This window comes from Physella acuta, unplaced genomic scaffold (genome assembly GCF_028476545.2).
Source record: "Physella acuta isolate Inbredline_101_S28 unplaced genomic scaffold, ASM2847654v3 ptg000453l, whole genome shotgun sequence".
Classification (NCBI taxonomy): domain Eukaryota; kingdom Metazoa; phylum Mollusca; class Gastropoda; family Physidae; genus Physella; species Physella acuta.
The window spans coordinates 700,051-714,559 of record NW_026731972.1 but is presented as its reverse complement, the minus strand read 5'-3'; the positions used below and the strand labels follow the sequence as shown (position 1 = coordinate 714,559).

Here is a 14,509-nt window from a genome sequence, read left to right as displayed (position 1 = left end):
CGCCTCTGGACGTCACATTATAAAATAGACCTCAGAGTTAGACACACCTTAAAATTATTCGTGGTGAAGTACGAATAGCCGCAGCATTATTTTTTGCCTTTTATAAAAGGTTCCTAAGGGGAGGGGGCAGTGTTTCTTCCAGACTTTTTTTCTCCGGGGGGGGGGGTCAACACCCCCCCCCCCCCGAAGAGATGCCTGGAAGAAAATCTGGAGGGGGGTCGTCCATAAATGACGTCACACTCGTAGGGGTGAGGCGGGGTCGGGGTCTGTAATTTTGTGACGGTGTGTGATGAGGGGGAGGGGATGGGGGGGGGGGGGTGGGGTCAGATGGCGTTACGTCACACTTTTGCATTATTTAAAAAAAGCAATGTTAGAAAACGATTTTTTTTGCGTTTTTTTTTAAAGAAAACTGTTTAATAAATTGTAAAATACTCTATGTTAACTGAGTTCAGACAAGATTTTGGAAAAATATCGTTTTTTAAGAAAAATTCAACTGCAATTTTGAGGGGGGGGGGTTGTTTTCCGATCAGGGCTATTTTAGCTTTCGCATTGCTAATTTTCATAAGGTCTCTTACTTCTTTTACAATGGCAGATGCTCTACCAGAAAGACGGCGTGTTGCCATGACCCCGGTGATTTACGCGAGACCCCCCCCCCCTCCAGTGCACTTCTGTTTCTATCAGTAACGCAGATGTGCGTGTTGTCATTTAAAAAAAAAAATCAGAACATTACAATTGCACCAAAAGATGTCAGCAATTTGCGTGCAAGACTAAAGCACTAAAGGACAGATCAGCAAGAAACAGAGATTTTAAATAGTATAGCGAGTGAGAGTAGAAGAGTTGGTTTTGATAGAAACGAGGGAGAGGATTTTGTTTATTTAGTGTGCATGAATAGGGACATGGTAAAGAAAATAAACATGCAGGGGTCGTCCTGTCCTCCGTGCTTTTTTGGAGCTCATAGGGGGATGGGGTGATGACTGGTTTTTGGTTTAAGGTGTTTTGTATTTTAGGGGGGGGGGGGTATATAGTCTGTTTTTTTGCAACTAGTGCAACAATGGAGAAAAGTGAATAAAAAAATCTAAAAAAAAACATTACATCTTTTACTATGTGTGACATCTGGGACTTAAATTAATGTTAGTCTTGTTCACTACTCCCTACCCTTGTATACACCTATGTATACAGTATTTTACTTTACATTACAATCTTCTATCTTTATACTCATAAACTATGCTAATAACATGACGAAATATTCCGTTAATCATATTACTAGATCAATAAATATGATATTGGAGTGTTTTTAGAATGTGTCAAAACTTATTTTGTATTGCCTCTAAATACTTTTGTGTAAACTCAAGTTGAAAGTTGATTCAATGTTTATTTTAACTGAAACATCAGGCGGGATATCTTTCTTACTATGATTTTATGGGGTTAAAAAAAAACACCAACAGTTAAAAATAACAATTTCTTTTAATAGGTCACACGGTTGGGGATCATCCATAAATGACGTCACGCTTTTTTTTACTTTTACCCCCCCCCCCCCCCTCCCCCACACATCGTCACTAAAAGCCAGACCCCTCCCCCTAAAATGACGTCACACATCAGCCTACAACCCCACTCAAAATTGCAGTTGAATTTTTTTTTAAACATCGATATTTTTCCAAAATCTTGTCTGAACTCTGTCAAAATAGATTATTTTAATAAATTTATTAAAACAGTTTTCTAAAACGCGAAATAACGTCTAAAATTCGTTTTCTAACATTGCTTCTTTATAATGTAAAAGTGTGTCTGAACCCCGCCCCCCCCCCCCTCAAAAATACGGACCCCCCTCCCCTACGAGTGTGACGTCATTTATGGACGACCCCTTGGGTGAATGCTACAGGATGTAGAATGGGTATTTCTGGCACCAACATTTCCAGCTGCTTGAACTAGGCTTTTACATCCTACCCACAGTGCATCACAACACCCTGTTTGGATTGGGTGGGGATGAAGGGGGGGGGGGGGAGAGTTCATTCAGGGGAGCAACCTATGTCACAAAATTAAGTTTGAAATTTTATGTCTTTTGGATCAACAAACAAACTCTGACACAAGAGTCTGAATTAGAACAGCTACTATGAGAGATAAAAAGTAAAAAGACCATCACACAGTTCATTTTTATTTTTCTAGCTTAGACAAATAAATTTGTTTACAAGGAAAGCATTTGTTTTAAAACAATATACACAACAATAATGAAAATTTAATTATGTTTTAAACATTGTTTACCAATGGATTGGTTAGAAAAATGGTATATTAGTTTATAATTTATTTATTAGCTTATGTAAGTTTGATTTTCAATATTTATTACACACTTTTTCCATTAACCTGTTTTAAAATTTCCTTTTTAGATGCAATTTAGGAGAATTTAAAACAAACTATCACATACTTCCATCACCAGGGTTGTAATAAATTCTGTGTTATACTTTCCATCCCATTTACCAGATTTTTAACACACCAATACCATTACAAGTGTTGTGTTTATTTGATTTAGTTCTCAAAATTATCATATGTTAAATCTTACATATTTTTTAAATTATATATTATTGCTTAAAATGACTAATTAAATATTGATTGTAAATTATTTCCAATAATCTCTGTGTCATTTGAACAAAAAATAAAAAAAAATTATCAGCTGGATGGCTTAGATCTGTGTTCCCTTAAACATTTTGTTGTACAAAATTTGTAGTCTGAATATTCAAAGGGTACTTTTCCTGTGATGTCTGTTCCGCATTGCCAACACCGACTGAAACAAATTTAATAATTCTATTTCAAACATAAATTAAACTATTTCAATAAATAATAATTTGAAAGGCAAGCTAAATATTAGTACAAGAACAGTTTTTAAAAGCAACATTTTTAAAAAATGCACTTTTATTAAAAAAAAATTGTAAAAATTTCAGTAGGCTACTTTACTTAGTCAAAAAATGTAATGCTACTTGTTTTGTTTTTATGTTGATTAAAAATTTTAAAGGTATAATTACTATATAGTAATTTTAAATAATAAATTTATTTATAATAAATGCCAACATTTACAAAAAAAAAAAAGCAATTCTAAATATTTTCTGCTCAATAAAGGAGGCAACAAAAAAGATTAAAAAAAACAAAGTTAGATAACTACTGCACCTGAGAACTGGCTTTACACACCCTTGATTAATACTTTGCTGTAAAAGCCTTCTTTCAGCAGCCAATGCTCGCTAAAATTCAAAATTAATTTTTTAGAATTTCTAACTAATGATTAACATTTATTATCACAATACAAAAGTGCCAAATTATGTAAAATTCAAAGCCAATTGTAGCTGAAAAAATATGTTTAAGTTCATTGGAATGTTGTTTATCTGACTTTAATTAGCTCTGTAAAAACATGTTTTGTCCAATGTTGAGAAATGTTAAAAATTAAAATATATATAAACCTAACACTGTAAATTTAATGAAAATAGATGATAAATTAAACTTTAAAAAAAAAACACATAAAATATAAATAACCTATCTACTTTCTTTTAAATTGAAATACTAACTTTAAAAAACTAGAATATTAAAATGTAGGCCTACATTCAAACATTGTTTTCAATTTGATAAAGTAAAAGTAAACAATTAGTTAGGTTTGAAACAATTATAATTTTTAATTATGAATATACAAATGAATTGAAAATTGAATAACTACTCTAATATTAAACTTATTGCATTTATTATTTCTCAATGCTAATTATTCAAAATAACTTTTTAATTACAAGGTAATTTAGGGAGCTTGTAGGGGAAATAATCAATTATTAAGAGGGAATGCATTGAAAGATCTGATGGTGGAAAAAAAAGTTCTGATAAACATTTGAAACAGAGGTGACAGATGTATTGAACCAAGGAGACTTAAGCAAGATGATCTCACACCAAATAGATTCATGTTTTATACAAACCTTAAAGAATGAAACAAAATAGCTGAGAAAAAAAGTTTTCCACTTGGTACTCGAATTTAACAGATAATTTTAAACTTTAAAAATTAATTGCTTAAAAAAACAAGCCTTGGAATTAGAAAGGACTGACCTTCTCCCTGTCTGATAAAGACAGAAACCTCTCCTTCTCCTGATTTTCTTGCCTCATCACTGCCTCTGCAGCTTTTTTCTCCTACAAATTTTATAAATAAATTTTACAAATAAACTATTTAAAAAACAACACATGGTAAAATTTAAAATATACATGTTTAAGAAAAAAATGTACATAATGGTCATGTAATCTCCCAACCTTGTTTTTCTCATTGAGTGCTTTTTTCTTAGCTTTTCTTTTTTCTGCTGCTTTTTGTTTTTTCTCAGCTTCCATTTCTGCTGTGAGAGGACTTGGAACCTACACAACAGAAGGCATAAAAATAATTTCTTTGTCAAATGGCTTGCAGAAAACAATGATAACTGCAAGTGAAGATATGTAAAAAAAATTTTTTTATAAAAACACAGATAGACATAAAGTATGAACTTTTTTTCTTGTTTTTGGCAATTTAAAAAAATAAAATTTGTGAGCTGGAGTAACAGTTTCAGATTTTAGGTTGGTAACTGGTTTATCAAAACATAAATAGTTTCAAATACTTAGATGCAGCATAACTAGAGTAGCCACCATACCTGAGCTTTGGTATAGTCATATCTGTCAGGGTACATTGCCATGAAACGTCTGTAGGTATTCCTGACTTCTGAATCTCCAAAATTATAAGGTGTTTTACCACCTTTGTCTCTGCAATAAATTATGAAAGTCAGAATCTAATGGGTAACACATTTTGATGTATTCAATATTTGAACAAGTAGAAGCTGAAGTATTTAGAATCAAATCATGGTATTGTAGCTTACTTTTATCATATTATGGTATTGTAGGTTACTTTTATCATATTATGGTATTGTAGCTTACTTGTATCATAGTATGGTATTGTAGCTTACTTTATAGAGGGGTCTGATCCCGCTTCCAACAAAATCCTGACTGTGTCATGGTGACCTTCTTTAGAGGCAATATGTAAAAATGTTGTCCCACTCTCATAGACTGGCATGTTTAAAAGGGAGACAACAGCAGCAGAGTACTGTCTGAGGTTTGTACTGTCACCAGTAGCCATAGAAGAGTCTGTCTCTACTGAGTTCGGTTCTCCTAATGTCGGCTTGTTCTGATCTGTTGTTTCAACTGAATTATTACTTGCTGTTTCCTGAACTTGCTTTTCCTCGGTTTGATGGCAAAGATTTACCTCTGTTTGACTGACATCTGCTGGTGGTTGTGTTGTAGAATTGTCAAACTCTGTTAAAGTTTTTTCTAGGAGTTGTGAATCCCCTGTTTTACAAGCAGTGAATAGCAAGTTTCTCACACGAGTTGTCTCCTCATCTTGAAATTAAAAAATTATTTTCTTAAACAGTAATTCAGACTTGTAAGTTTAATAATGATTTACAATGTACCTTAACTAGCAACTTTTAAAAAATGGAAGTAAAGTTCTGTACCAGTTTCTTTAGATTCTTCTGAGGTTTCAGTTGTCACTAAAACATTCTTGGATTTTTTCTTTGACTTTTTTTTAATCTCTGCCTCCCGAGGTTTGTGATCTGTTTCCTCGTCTAATTTTGTATCACACATATTTTCATGGTCATTCACAAAGCTGTCTACTGCAAAATATGAAATGTCAACGTTCTTTTAGAATTTCTACATTTTAAATACACTTAAAAATTTCTGAAGTAAATACATAAATACAGGCTAAAATATAGACCTTGTGGTATTTTCTTTTGTTTCTCTTTATTGTCTTGTGAAACTTTTTCATGTGACTGCTCAGCATGTTTTTTAGTCTGGAAGGCTTTAGGGATCAAATCAGCGATTTCTGCATTCTTTCCTATAAGATTTAAAGATATTGGTGTATGAAGTAAACAAAACATAATCTTTAACTTGAAAATAACAAAAATACGGCCATTAAAATTGTAAAAATGCATCGAAATTAGCCTATAATATATTAAAAATTGTAAATTTAATTTGATTGATTATATCTAAATATCCAATAGTACAGGATAATTAAAAAGTTTAGAAAATCTGTTCAATTGTTGATGTCAAACTAACCATAACATTCTACAGTAGCCAGTAGTTGGTGAACTCTCTTGATTTCTTTAAATGTTGGTCTTCTTGTTGTGACTGGAATAACCCGAATTCTGTGATCATCTTTCTTGAGCCCTGGATCTTTACCTCCAAAAAACATGGCCCTGTTGGCCACTGGCACCCTCATCAACACCAGGTCGCACTGTCTAATGTGCTCTGACCAGCTGGACATCAGTTCTTGTACCTCCTTTTGATTGGTCAAAATAAAATCTCTCATGAAACTTAACCTAAAAATCTTAATTATTATTTAGTAGAAATTTTAAATATTATTCAATGTCTTTAAAGCAATATTTATATTTTCAATAAATATGTCACTACTTACAAGAACTAATGCTGATTCATTGTATCTTCTTAATGAGGCACCTGCACTTTTTGGTGCGTTGCCTTGACTGTCCTTGCTAGACTGGGCAGTGCCTCGTTTAGCTCTAATTGTGTAACGATGGAAGGTTTTGTGCTCTATTACTTCATTCCTACAGTAAAACAATGTAATCCAATAGATTAGGTTTAAAAAGAATAGTCTTGAAACCTAAATAGTAAAGGGCTAAAATTAAAACTGGCAACTTACCCATAAAACACTGCACCAGCAAAGTGGCCAGATGACACCATCAAAACAATCCATTTGAATTTTTTTGGTAGTTGATTAATTGCAGTGACAAGATCTTCATGGTTTTCTAAAGGGTTCTAAGGAATTAAAAAGCAATAAACAGCTAATATGTAGACAATGACAAAAATTATTTAAATTGATAAGGATCAATATATATAATTTTCTTCATGGGGACCATGCGAGACACCACGCTACCACCCCCCACCAGTCTGGTGAGCTGTTTACTATCATGTCGAATTAGTGACGGCTATTAGGGGCAGATAATTTAGTTTTTAAACGATTTGAAACTAAGGGGAGGTAATAACACGTTCTGCTTGATCTTTTCATTGTCGTCTGTAAACTGTCGTCACGGGTTTCTGCTTTCACTGGGGAGGGGGAGAGGAGTGGAAAGTGAAGGTGAGGATAATCGTCCTTCTCTAGCTATTGAGAATGTTTTAAAGCAAAATATTTTCAGTCGCAGAATTCACAAAATATAAAAAAAGGAAACAAAACAATAAAATAGCGGCGTATGCTACGTCGGGGGTCAGCTCATATTGACAATTTTATTACCTTCTTGTGATGCAAGAGGCATCTGTACACTGATAAAAGCTCGTCATCTTTATTTTTAAAGAAAACTTTATGGTATTTGTGTTCCTTGGGAGTTTCTTCTTCGAAATCATTTGTTGCTACCGGAACCTGTTCCCTTTCATTGTCTTCATCATCATCATCATCCTCATCAGAGCCTGATATACTTGAAACGTCACCTTTTCAAAGTAAAGAAAATAAAAGTAACAAAAAAATTGAGTTTTGTTATATTTATAAAGCAAAAGATAAACTGTTTTATTTGATCAATAATACAAAATGTTACCGGAAATTTTCTCAAATTCTTCTTCAGAAATAGAAGTCATATTTCTTAATCGCAGATGAAGATTGTATCTATGCCAGTCACATTTGTAGTGTTCAAGCTATCAAAAATAAAATAAGAGCAATTTTATAGTACAGTTAACCATTAATATGTTCTTTCTATAATATGTAATAAATCAAAGTTAACAGTAAAATCTGATTAATTAAATTTAATTTTAAGAAATAAAAAATAAAAAATGTAAATCCGTGTTTATCTACCTGATCTTCTCTGTTAGCAAATTTTGTCTGGCAACAATTACAAAACAAAGTGTCAGAGGTCACAAGTTTAAGTTGAAGATCAGCTGCAACATCTAGTAAGGGAATGGAAAGTAAAAAAAACAAACTTTTTAAGGCAGAGTATGCGTACAGTAATTTATTTTCTTTTTAAATACAAACACATAAAATGAAATTATTTTTTAAAATCTGAAAATGTATTCATTTTTAGATAAACTTTAAAAAATTGAAATAAGGGCCTAGTTAACAATAAAACAAAGCAACTAAACTGAACAATACCTTCAGTTCTTGTCTCCCTTTCTGCTCTCTCAAGATTTAAACTGACACTAGGATTGCCATCGGGAATTGAAATTTCCTGCAATTTTTTGCTTCCTTCGGCATCAAACAATAAGTGACAAGAATAGCCATCAAGAGCTTGCCTTTGTGGTGACCTAGGTCCTCTCATGTTGATACTGCTATAACTGGCTCCTCAAACTTAAAATGTATAGTTACTACTGTATTAATTATCAGTTTTAAAGTTTTAAATAAAAATTTAAATTAGGCCTACAAAATAATCTTACTAATAATTTCTAGGCCTAGGCTAATTATTAATTAATTGTGTAGTGTGTAGGCTTACAAATGAAATCAAAGCTTAGCAGTAAATTAAATCTAGATCTAGGTCTAGATATAATTGAGTAATTCTAATACGAATGATTAAAAATTGATATCTAGAAGTTCTAACTGTAATACTTTTTATACTAAATCATGTTATAGCCATTGCATCACCAGTTGATAATCAGCTGTGATAATGCCTGTATGTAATTTTACTGAATGACTAAACCGCAAGGGAACGTACTCTAGATTTAAAAATACTAAAATCAAGGCAACGAGTGCTTCATATCAACAGAACTCTTTTGTGGATAGATCTGAATTTGACCAGAATAGAAATAGAGCAATTCAAGGAAAGCTGTCCGATTATTGTAGGCAGTAATACTGAAACAGTGACTAAGGTCCAAGACTATAATATAAAGATAACACAATTTCGTTAAAAACCAATAAACCTAGATCTAGTATCAAAATTCAATTTATTGAAAATCCCAAACGAAAGCTTTTAAATACAGTCCCTTATTAAATTTATTTTATGACTGTTACTATGTTGAGTTGTACAGTTAAGTTATGGATGGGCCTACTCCTGTATTTAAAAACAATCATTACTCCACATTTTTGTTTTATAATGATGGATCCCTTGAAATATATTTTTAAAAAAACAACTTTCCCCACAACTGGACATAAGAAGCAGTTATTTTATATTTTAAACACGTATTTTTAACCAAAGGGAAAAGATAATAATTTTTTGCTAATTCGCGGAAATAAAACAAAATAGGGGTGGAGGTAGTGGACTATAAGACTTAAGAACTATGATCTTGTATTTTATTTTTGGGAAGGTGGGTGGAGTCTTTTTGTGAATAAGGGAGGGGATACATGTCCAAAGAAAAAAAAGGTGACGCCAATTGTGGCGGCCTATGGAGAGTGGAGGTTCCGGCTTTATTAAAGAAGGGGACAGGCAGAGTTTCTTCCAGGCATCTCTTCGGGGGGGCGAAGCCCCCCCGAAAAATTTTTACCGCCCCCCCGAACGAAATGAAATTTATATAATTTATATAGAAAATATATACTTTTAACAGTGTCCGCCCCCCCGAAGAAAGTTTACCGCCCCCCCGAAGATTTCAAGTGCCCCCCCGGAGAAAAAAGTCTGGAAGAAACACTGGGACAGGTGAGGTAGAGGCATATCCAAGGGGCAGGGAATGGGGCGCAGCCTGCAAGCATTTCTAGGACAGTGGCACATTTGGCGTAAAATTAAAAAAAAAACAACAGAAAAACAACAACATGATCAGACCGTGAAGAGTAACTAAAACAATCAAGGTGTAAATAATGCACATTTAGGGGAGTGGGAGGCAGAGTTTCTTCTAGGCATCTCTTAACATAACAAGATGGAATTTATATAGTAAACATATTGTAATAGATTGAGATAATTGTGAGGTCAAGGGAACTCACTCTTCTTGTATTAGTATTATATTTATATTGTTATCTTGAGTGATGTCCCTTGTATATCGTACTTCCTCTTCCTTTTCCCTTCATGGCTGTAAATAAAGACTGTTAACAACCAATGTGGCTCCTCGTCAGTGTTTGCCAATCGATCACATTGGCGACGAAGGATAAATAATCCACTAGAAAGAGCACCTACTTACGCAAAAAAGAGGTTTGCTAGAGCATATTAGCTAAGTATTTCTAGAATAATGGCGCTGTATGGCCAAATAAAAGAATTTGATTCGAATGATGAAATCATTCAAGATTACCTAGATAGGTTAAGCTTTTACCTTGAAGCAAACGACGTGACGATAGAAGCCAAAAAGAGAGCTGTTTTGTTAACAGTCATAGGGCCTCAACAATTTAGGCTACTAAAAGACTTATGCGCACCAGCTAGTCTAACTACCAAGAGCTTTAACGAGCTGAGCAAATTGCTAACAGACCACCATGCGCCTACCCCATCAAAGTTTCTATGTCGAGCTAGATTTGACAGTAGGACTCGTCAACCAAACGAGTCAATATCAGAATATGTTGCTGCTTTACGTCATTTAAGTGAATTTTGTGAATTCGGCGATACGCTGTCTGACAGACTATGTGAAAAGTTTGTGACAGGTGTAAACAGCCCTGATATTCAAAGAAAGTTGCTGCTCGAGTCAGATCTAACATTAGAAAAAGCAATACAACTCGCAACTTCAATCCAGCAGTCATCAGATGCGGCGAAATCTCTAACGCCTTCAGGGATCCATGCAGTAAACAGCAGGTTAGTCAACAAACATCAACCCCATCAGAGCATTTCAACTTATGCTAAACAGCCTGCTCGTTCAAATCCTAGATCTAAATCTAGTAATAATTATCAAAAATGTCATCGATGCAAAGGTCCCCATGCATCTCATCGGTGCAAGTTCAAGTTAGCAACTTGTTATAAGTGCAGTAAGCAAGGTCACATTGCCAAGGCCTGCTTTGCAAAGTCTTCGTCTGTTGCTAAATCTAGCCAGTCAAGACAGTACCGCAACCAAAGGCAGCACTATGTTAACTCTCACCAAGACTACCTAACCCAACCAATGAACCACTCTACCTGTGAAAATGCTCAAACTGATTCGCAGCCGGATTTCAACCTGTTCTCTGTGAAATCAATAAGTCATGCTCCCATCAATGTACTAGTTAATATCAACAGTAAGAGCATCAGCTTCCAACTTGACACTGGAGCATCTCTAACAGTCATCACAAAGAAAGATTTTGACGCTGTCACAGGAGGATCAGTGCCTCTACAGCCATGTCACAAGTGTCTAACAACATACACTGGTGACAATGTTCCGGTAATAGGAGAGTGTATGGTTCATGTAAGTTATAATGGTCAAAGTGTTAAACTTCCTCTTCTTGTGGTTGAAGGAAATGGACCACCATTACTAGGTAGGAACTGGTTAAGTAATCTTAAGTTAAATTGGGAGAGTATTTGTTTATTGACCAATGCAAAAGAATCTAGTCTTACTTCACTAGATAAAGTTATATCTGAAAATAAAAGTGTTTTTGGCAATTCAGGTTTACTAAATGATAGAACAGTGAAGTTAAGCATTAAAGACACAAATCCAAGATACTGCAAAGCTAGAGTTCCACCTTATGCAATGAGGAATAAAATTGAAAATGAGCTAAGTAGATTGGAATCTAATGGCATCATAAAGAAGGTAGACTATTCCGATTGGGCGTCGCCCATTGTGCCAGTGTTAAAGAAGGATGGTTCTATAAGAATTTGTGGAGATTATAAAACTACACTGAATAAGCAAATAGAGCTAAATAGGTACCCTATACCTAACATTGAGGAAATTTCTTTGAATTTGGCAGGAGGAGACAAATTCACTGAATTAGACTTTAGTCATGCTTACACTCAACTAGAACTGCATCCAGATTCAAAAGTCTATACGACAATAAACACACATAAAGGACTCTACCAATATGAAAGACTATGTTTTGGCATATCATCCAGCCCTGGAATTTTCCAAGCTGTCATGGACAGTATTTTTAAGGACATTCCAAATGTTTGTGTGTACTTTGACAATGTGTACATAACTGGTAAGAATGACACTGAACATCTTAAAACACTTGATAAAGTATTGAAAATTGTTGGTGAAAAAGGTTTAAAGATAAACAAAGATAAATGTCAATTCATGTTGACAGAAATTAGTTTTCTTGGTTATATATTGAGCAAACAAGGCATCAGACCTCAACCTGAGAAAACAAAAGCCATTAAAGAAGCACCCAAACCTGAAAATACCCAACAACTAAGAGCTTTTTTGGGCTTGATAAATTACTATGCAAAGTTCATAGGGAATCTGTCTGATAAACTATCACCACTGTACAAGCTGCTACAGAAAAATGCAACTTGGCACTGGGATAAACAACAAGATACTGCTTTTAATACAGCAAAAGAGGCTTTGTCTTCTGACACCTTACTAACTCACTATGACCCAGGGAAAAGACTTATATTAACATGTGATGCTTCACCAGATGGTGTAGGAGCAGTCTTGTCCCACATGGATGAGAAGGGTGACAGACCCATTGCTTTTGCCAGTAGATCTTTGAACCAGGCTGAGAAAAATTATTCTCAGTTAGATAGGGAAGGCTTAGGCATCATTTTTGGTGTTAAGAAATTTCATAAGTTTCTGTTTGGTAGGAAGTTCACCATCTTTACAGATCATAAACCATTGCTAGGTTTATTTGGAGAAAACAAAACCCTACCTGAACATGCCTCACCAAGAATTCAAAGATGGGCTATCACACTAACTGCATACAATTATGAATTGAAATACAAACCTGGATCTGAGAATAGTGCAGATAGTCTTAGTAGATTACCTTTAAAAAACCAAAGCCTGAGCTATGTACCAGAAGATGTATTTGTTCTCTTCACTATCATGGATAACTCCAATATAAATGTGAATGATATTAAAAGAGAAACACAAAAAGATGAGTGCTTAATAAAAGTATATGAGTACTGTAAGAATGGTTGGCCTGAAGAGTCTGTGAATGATGACTTAAGGCCATATTAAATAAGAAATAAAACCTTTGTGAAGATAATATAAAAGATGGAGAAGATACAGTCCATTATCAGTCAGAGTTGCCTAAACAAAGTATTTGTAACTTAATAAATGATTATGGTGATATGGCAATTTCAAATACATTAGTAAGAAGGAATGTGATCATCAAACAACCTTGCTAACATCATTAGCACTTAAAGAAACTAAAAGGGTAACATCAAAAGAAAGAAAAAGATTTTTGCCATTTAATACTTTCAGATGCCAATTCAAAAATAGTTCCATTAAATCATGACAACACATGCATTGAAAGAGAATTTGGTGTTAATAAGAATGTGTATCTAAGAAATTATGGGAGAAAGGAAAAATGGATACCAGGTCAAATTGTTCAATGTACAGGACCTGTGTCTTATAAAGTTAAAAATAACTTGTGCAGATAATAAGTGTGAATCTGTCAATCCCACCAAATCTGAACAGTTCACACCAACTCAGTTTGTTCCACAACCAAGTTCTGTTGATATGAGTGAACCAAGTTGTCTGGAGTCAGAAAATGTAAATTCTGGAGTTAATGATTTAAATCCTAGACCTCCTGAGATAGAGAATCCAAATGGTCAGAATATTGAGTCACCAAATCAAAGGCCACTGAGAAGGTCAAACAGGACAATCAAAGTCCCAAATAAGTTAGACCTATGATTTTAAAGGTCAAAAGGACTTTGACATCATTGTTTGTATTTTAATTGTGTTGTAACATATTGTGCATTGTTTGTAAGGATGTAATCTACCATAGTGTTCATGTTACAATATAATTGGTGATTTTAGGATACTATCAATTGTTCTATTGAGAGATGTGTTATTGTGTTCTAAGGGTAAAGGGATGTAATAGATTGAGATAATTGTGAGGTCAAGGGAACTCACTCTTCTTGTATTAGTTATATTTATAATGTTGTTATTATTATGAGTGATGTCCCTTGTGCATCGTACTTCCTCTTCCTCTTTCCTCATGGCTGTAAATAAAGACTGTTAACAACCAATGTGGCTCCTCGTCAGTGTTTGTCAATCTATTATACATATACTTTTACTAGTGTCCGCCCCCCCCCGGAAATATCAAGTGCCCCCCCCCCCCCCGGAGAAAAAAAGTCTGGAAGAAACACTGGAGGGAGGGGAGGAGTTCAGTGTCTGCATTTACCAGTAGGTTTATGGAGGCGCCTAGGTTTACTCTCTATGTGTGTGGAGACAGTCTATTACCCATTACTTACCTGTTTTTCGGCCATCTTGGTTCATTTTTCTGTTTTAATACTTATGTTACGTACTCAAGCACGAGTCTTATTCTCACATTGTTACTAAATAGTTCTCAGTCAGCTTATTATTAAAGACAAACACCAGGATAATTTTATTGATCTTTTAATTAAAAAAATATTAAAAACGAAAATGAATTTTAAAAATGTACCGGTGAATAGATAAACGATGAGACAGTGTTACAGTTATTTAGTCCTGTTGAGTCACACACTGCGTTATAATATAACAGACGTTTATCATTTTAAAAATGTGGCTGGTTTTAGAAAAAGCACAAATTAAATGA

General features: G+C 34.2%; 1 protein-coding gene across 4 annotated transcripts; it reads right to left on the bottom strand.

Annotated features, from left to right (window-relative positions):
* Nucleotides 1–2,142: 2,142 nt before the first annotated feature.
* LOC131943331 (tRNA endonuclease ANKZF1) lies at nucleotides 2,143–8,688 on the bottom strand. 4 transcript variants are annotated; one of them, XM_059303380.1, is made up of 16 exons: nucleotides 8,570–8,688; nucleotides 8,120–8,314; nucleotides 7,826–7,917; nucleotides 7,572–7,668; nucleotides 7,274–7,467; nucleotides 6,686–6,801; nucleotides 6,443–6,590; nucleotides 6,085–6,307; nucleotides 5,744–5,863; nucleotides 5,484–5,642; nucleotides 4,941–5,370; nucleotides 4,632–4,740; nucleotides 4,264–4,362; nucleotides 4,066–4,146; nucleotides 3,154–3,224; nucleotides 2,143–2,773 (listed from the first exon to the last, which is right to left on the bottom strand). In XM_059303380.1, exons 2-16 carry the CDS (start codon nucleotides 8,283–8,285, stop codon nucleotides 2,659–2,661), a joined length of 2,220 nt encoding a protein of 739 aa, XP_059159363.1. In that variant the 5' UTR covers nucleotides 8,286–8,314; nucleotides 8,570–8,688; the 3' UTR covers nucleotides 2,143–2,658. The 4 variants fall into 4 exon arrangements, with proteins under 4 accessions (XP_059159363.1, XP_059159367.1, XP_059159365.1 ...); XM_059303384.1 differs by having other exon boundaries at nucleotides 5,484–5,639; XM_059303382.1 differs by having other exon boundaries at nucleotides 8,606–8,683.
* Between the last annotated feature and the right edge of the window lie 5,821 nt (nucleotides 8,689–14,509).

Bases quoted from the DNA above. Each gene is read 5' to 3' on its own strand.
- LOC131943331 (XM_059303380.1), bottom strand. From the start codon at position 8,285: ATGAGAGGACCTAGGTCACCACAAAGGCAAGCTCTTGATGGCTATTCT. The intron at 6,308-6,442 runs GTAAGTAGTGAC...ACCAATCAAAAG, and splicing joins ATGAATCAGCATTAGTTCTT to GAGGTACAAGAACTGATGTC. The intron at 4,363-4,631 runs GTATGGTGGCTA...TCTGTTGTGTAG, and splicing joins ATGACTATACCAAAGCTCAG to GTTCCAAGTCCTCTCACAGC.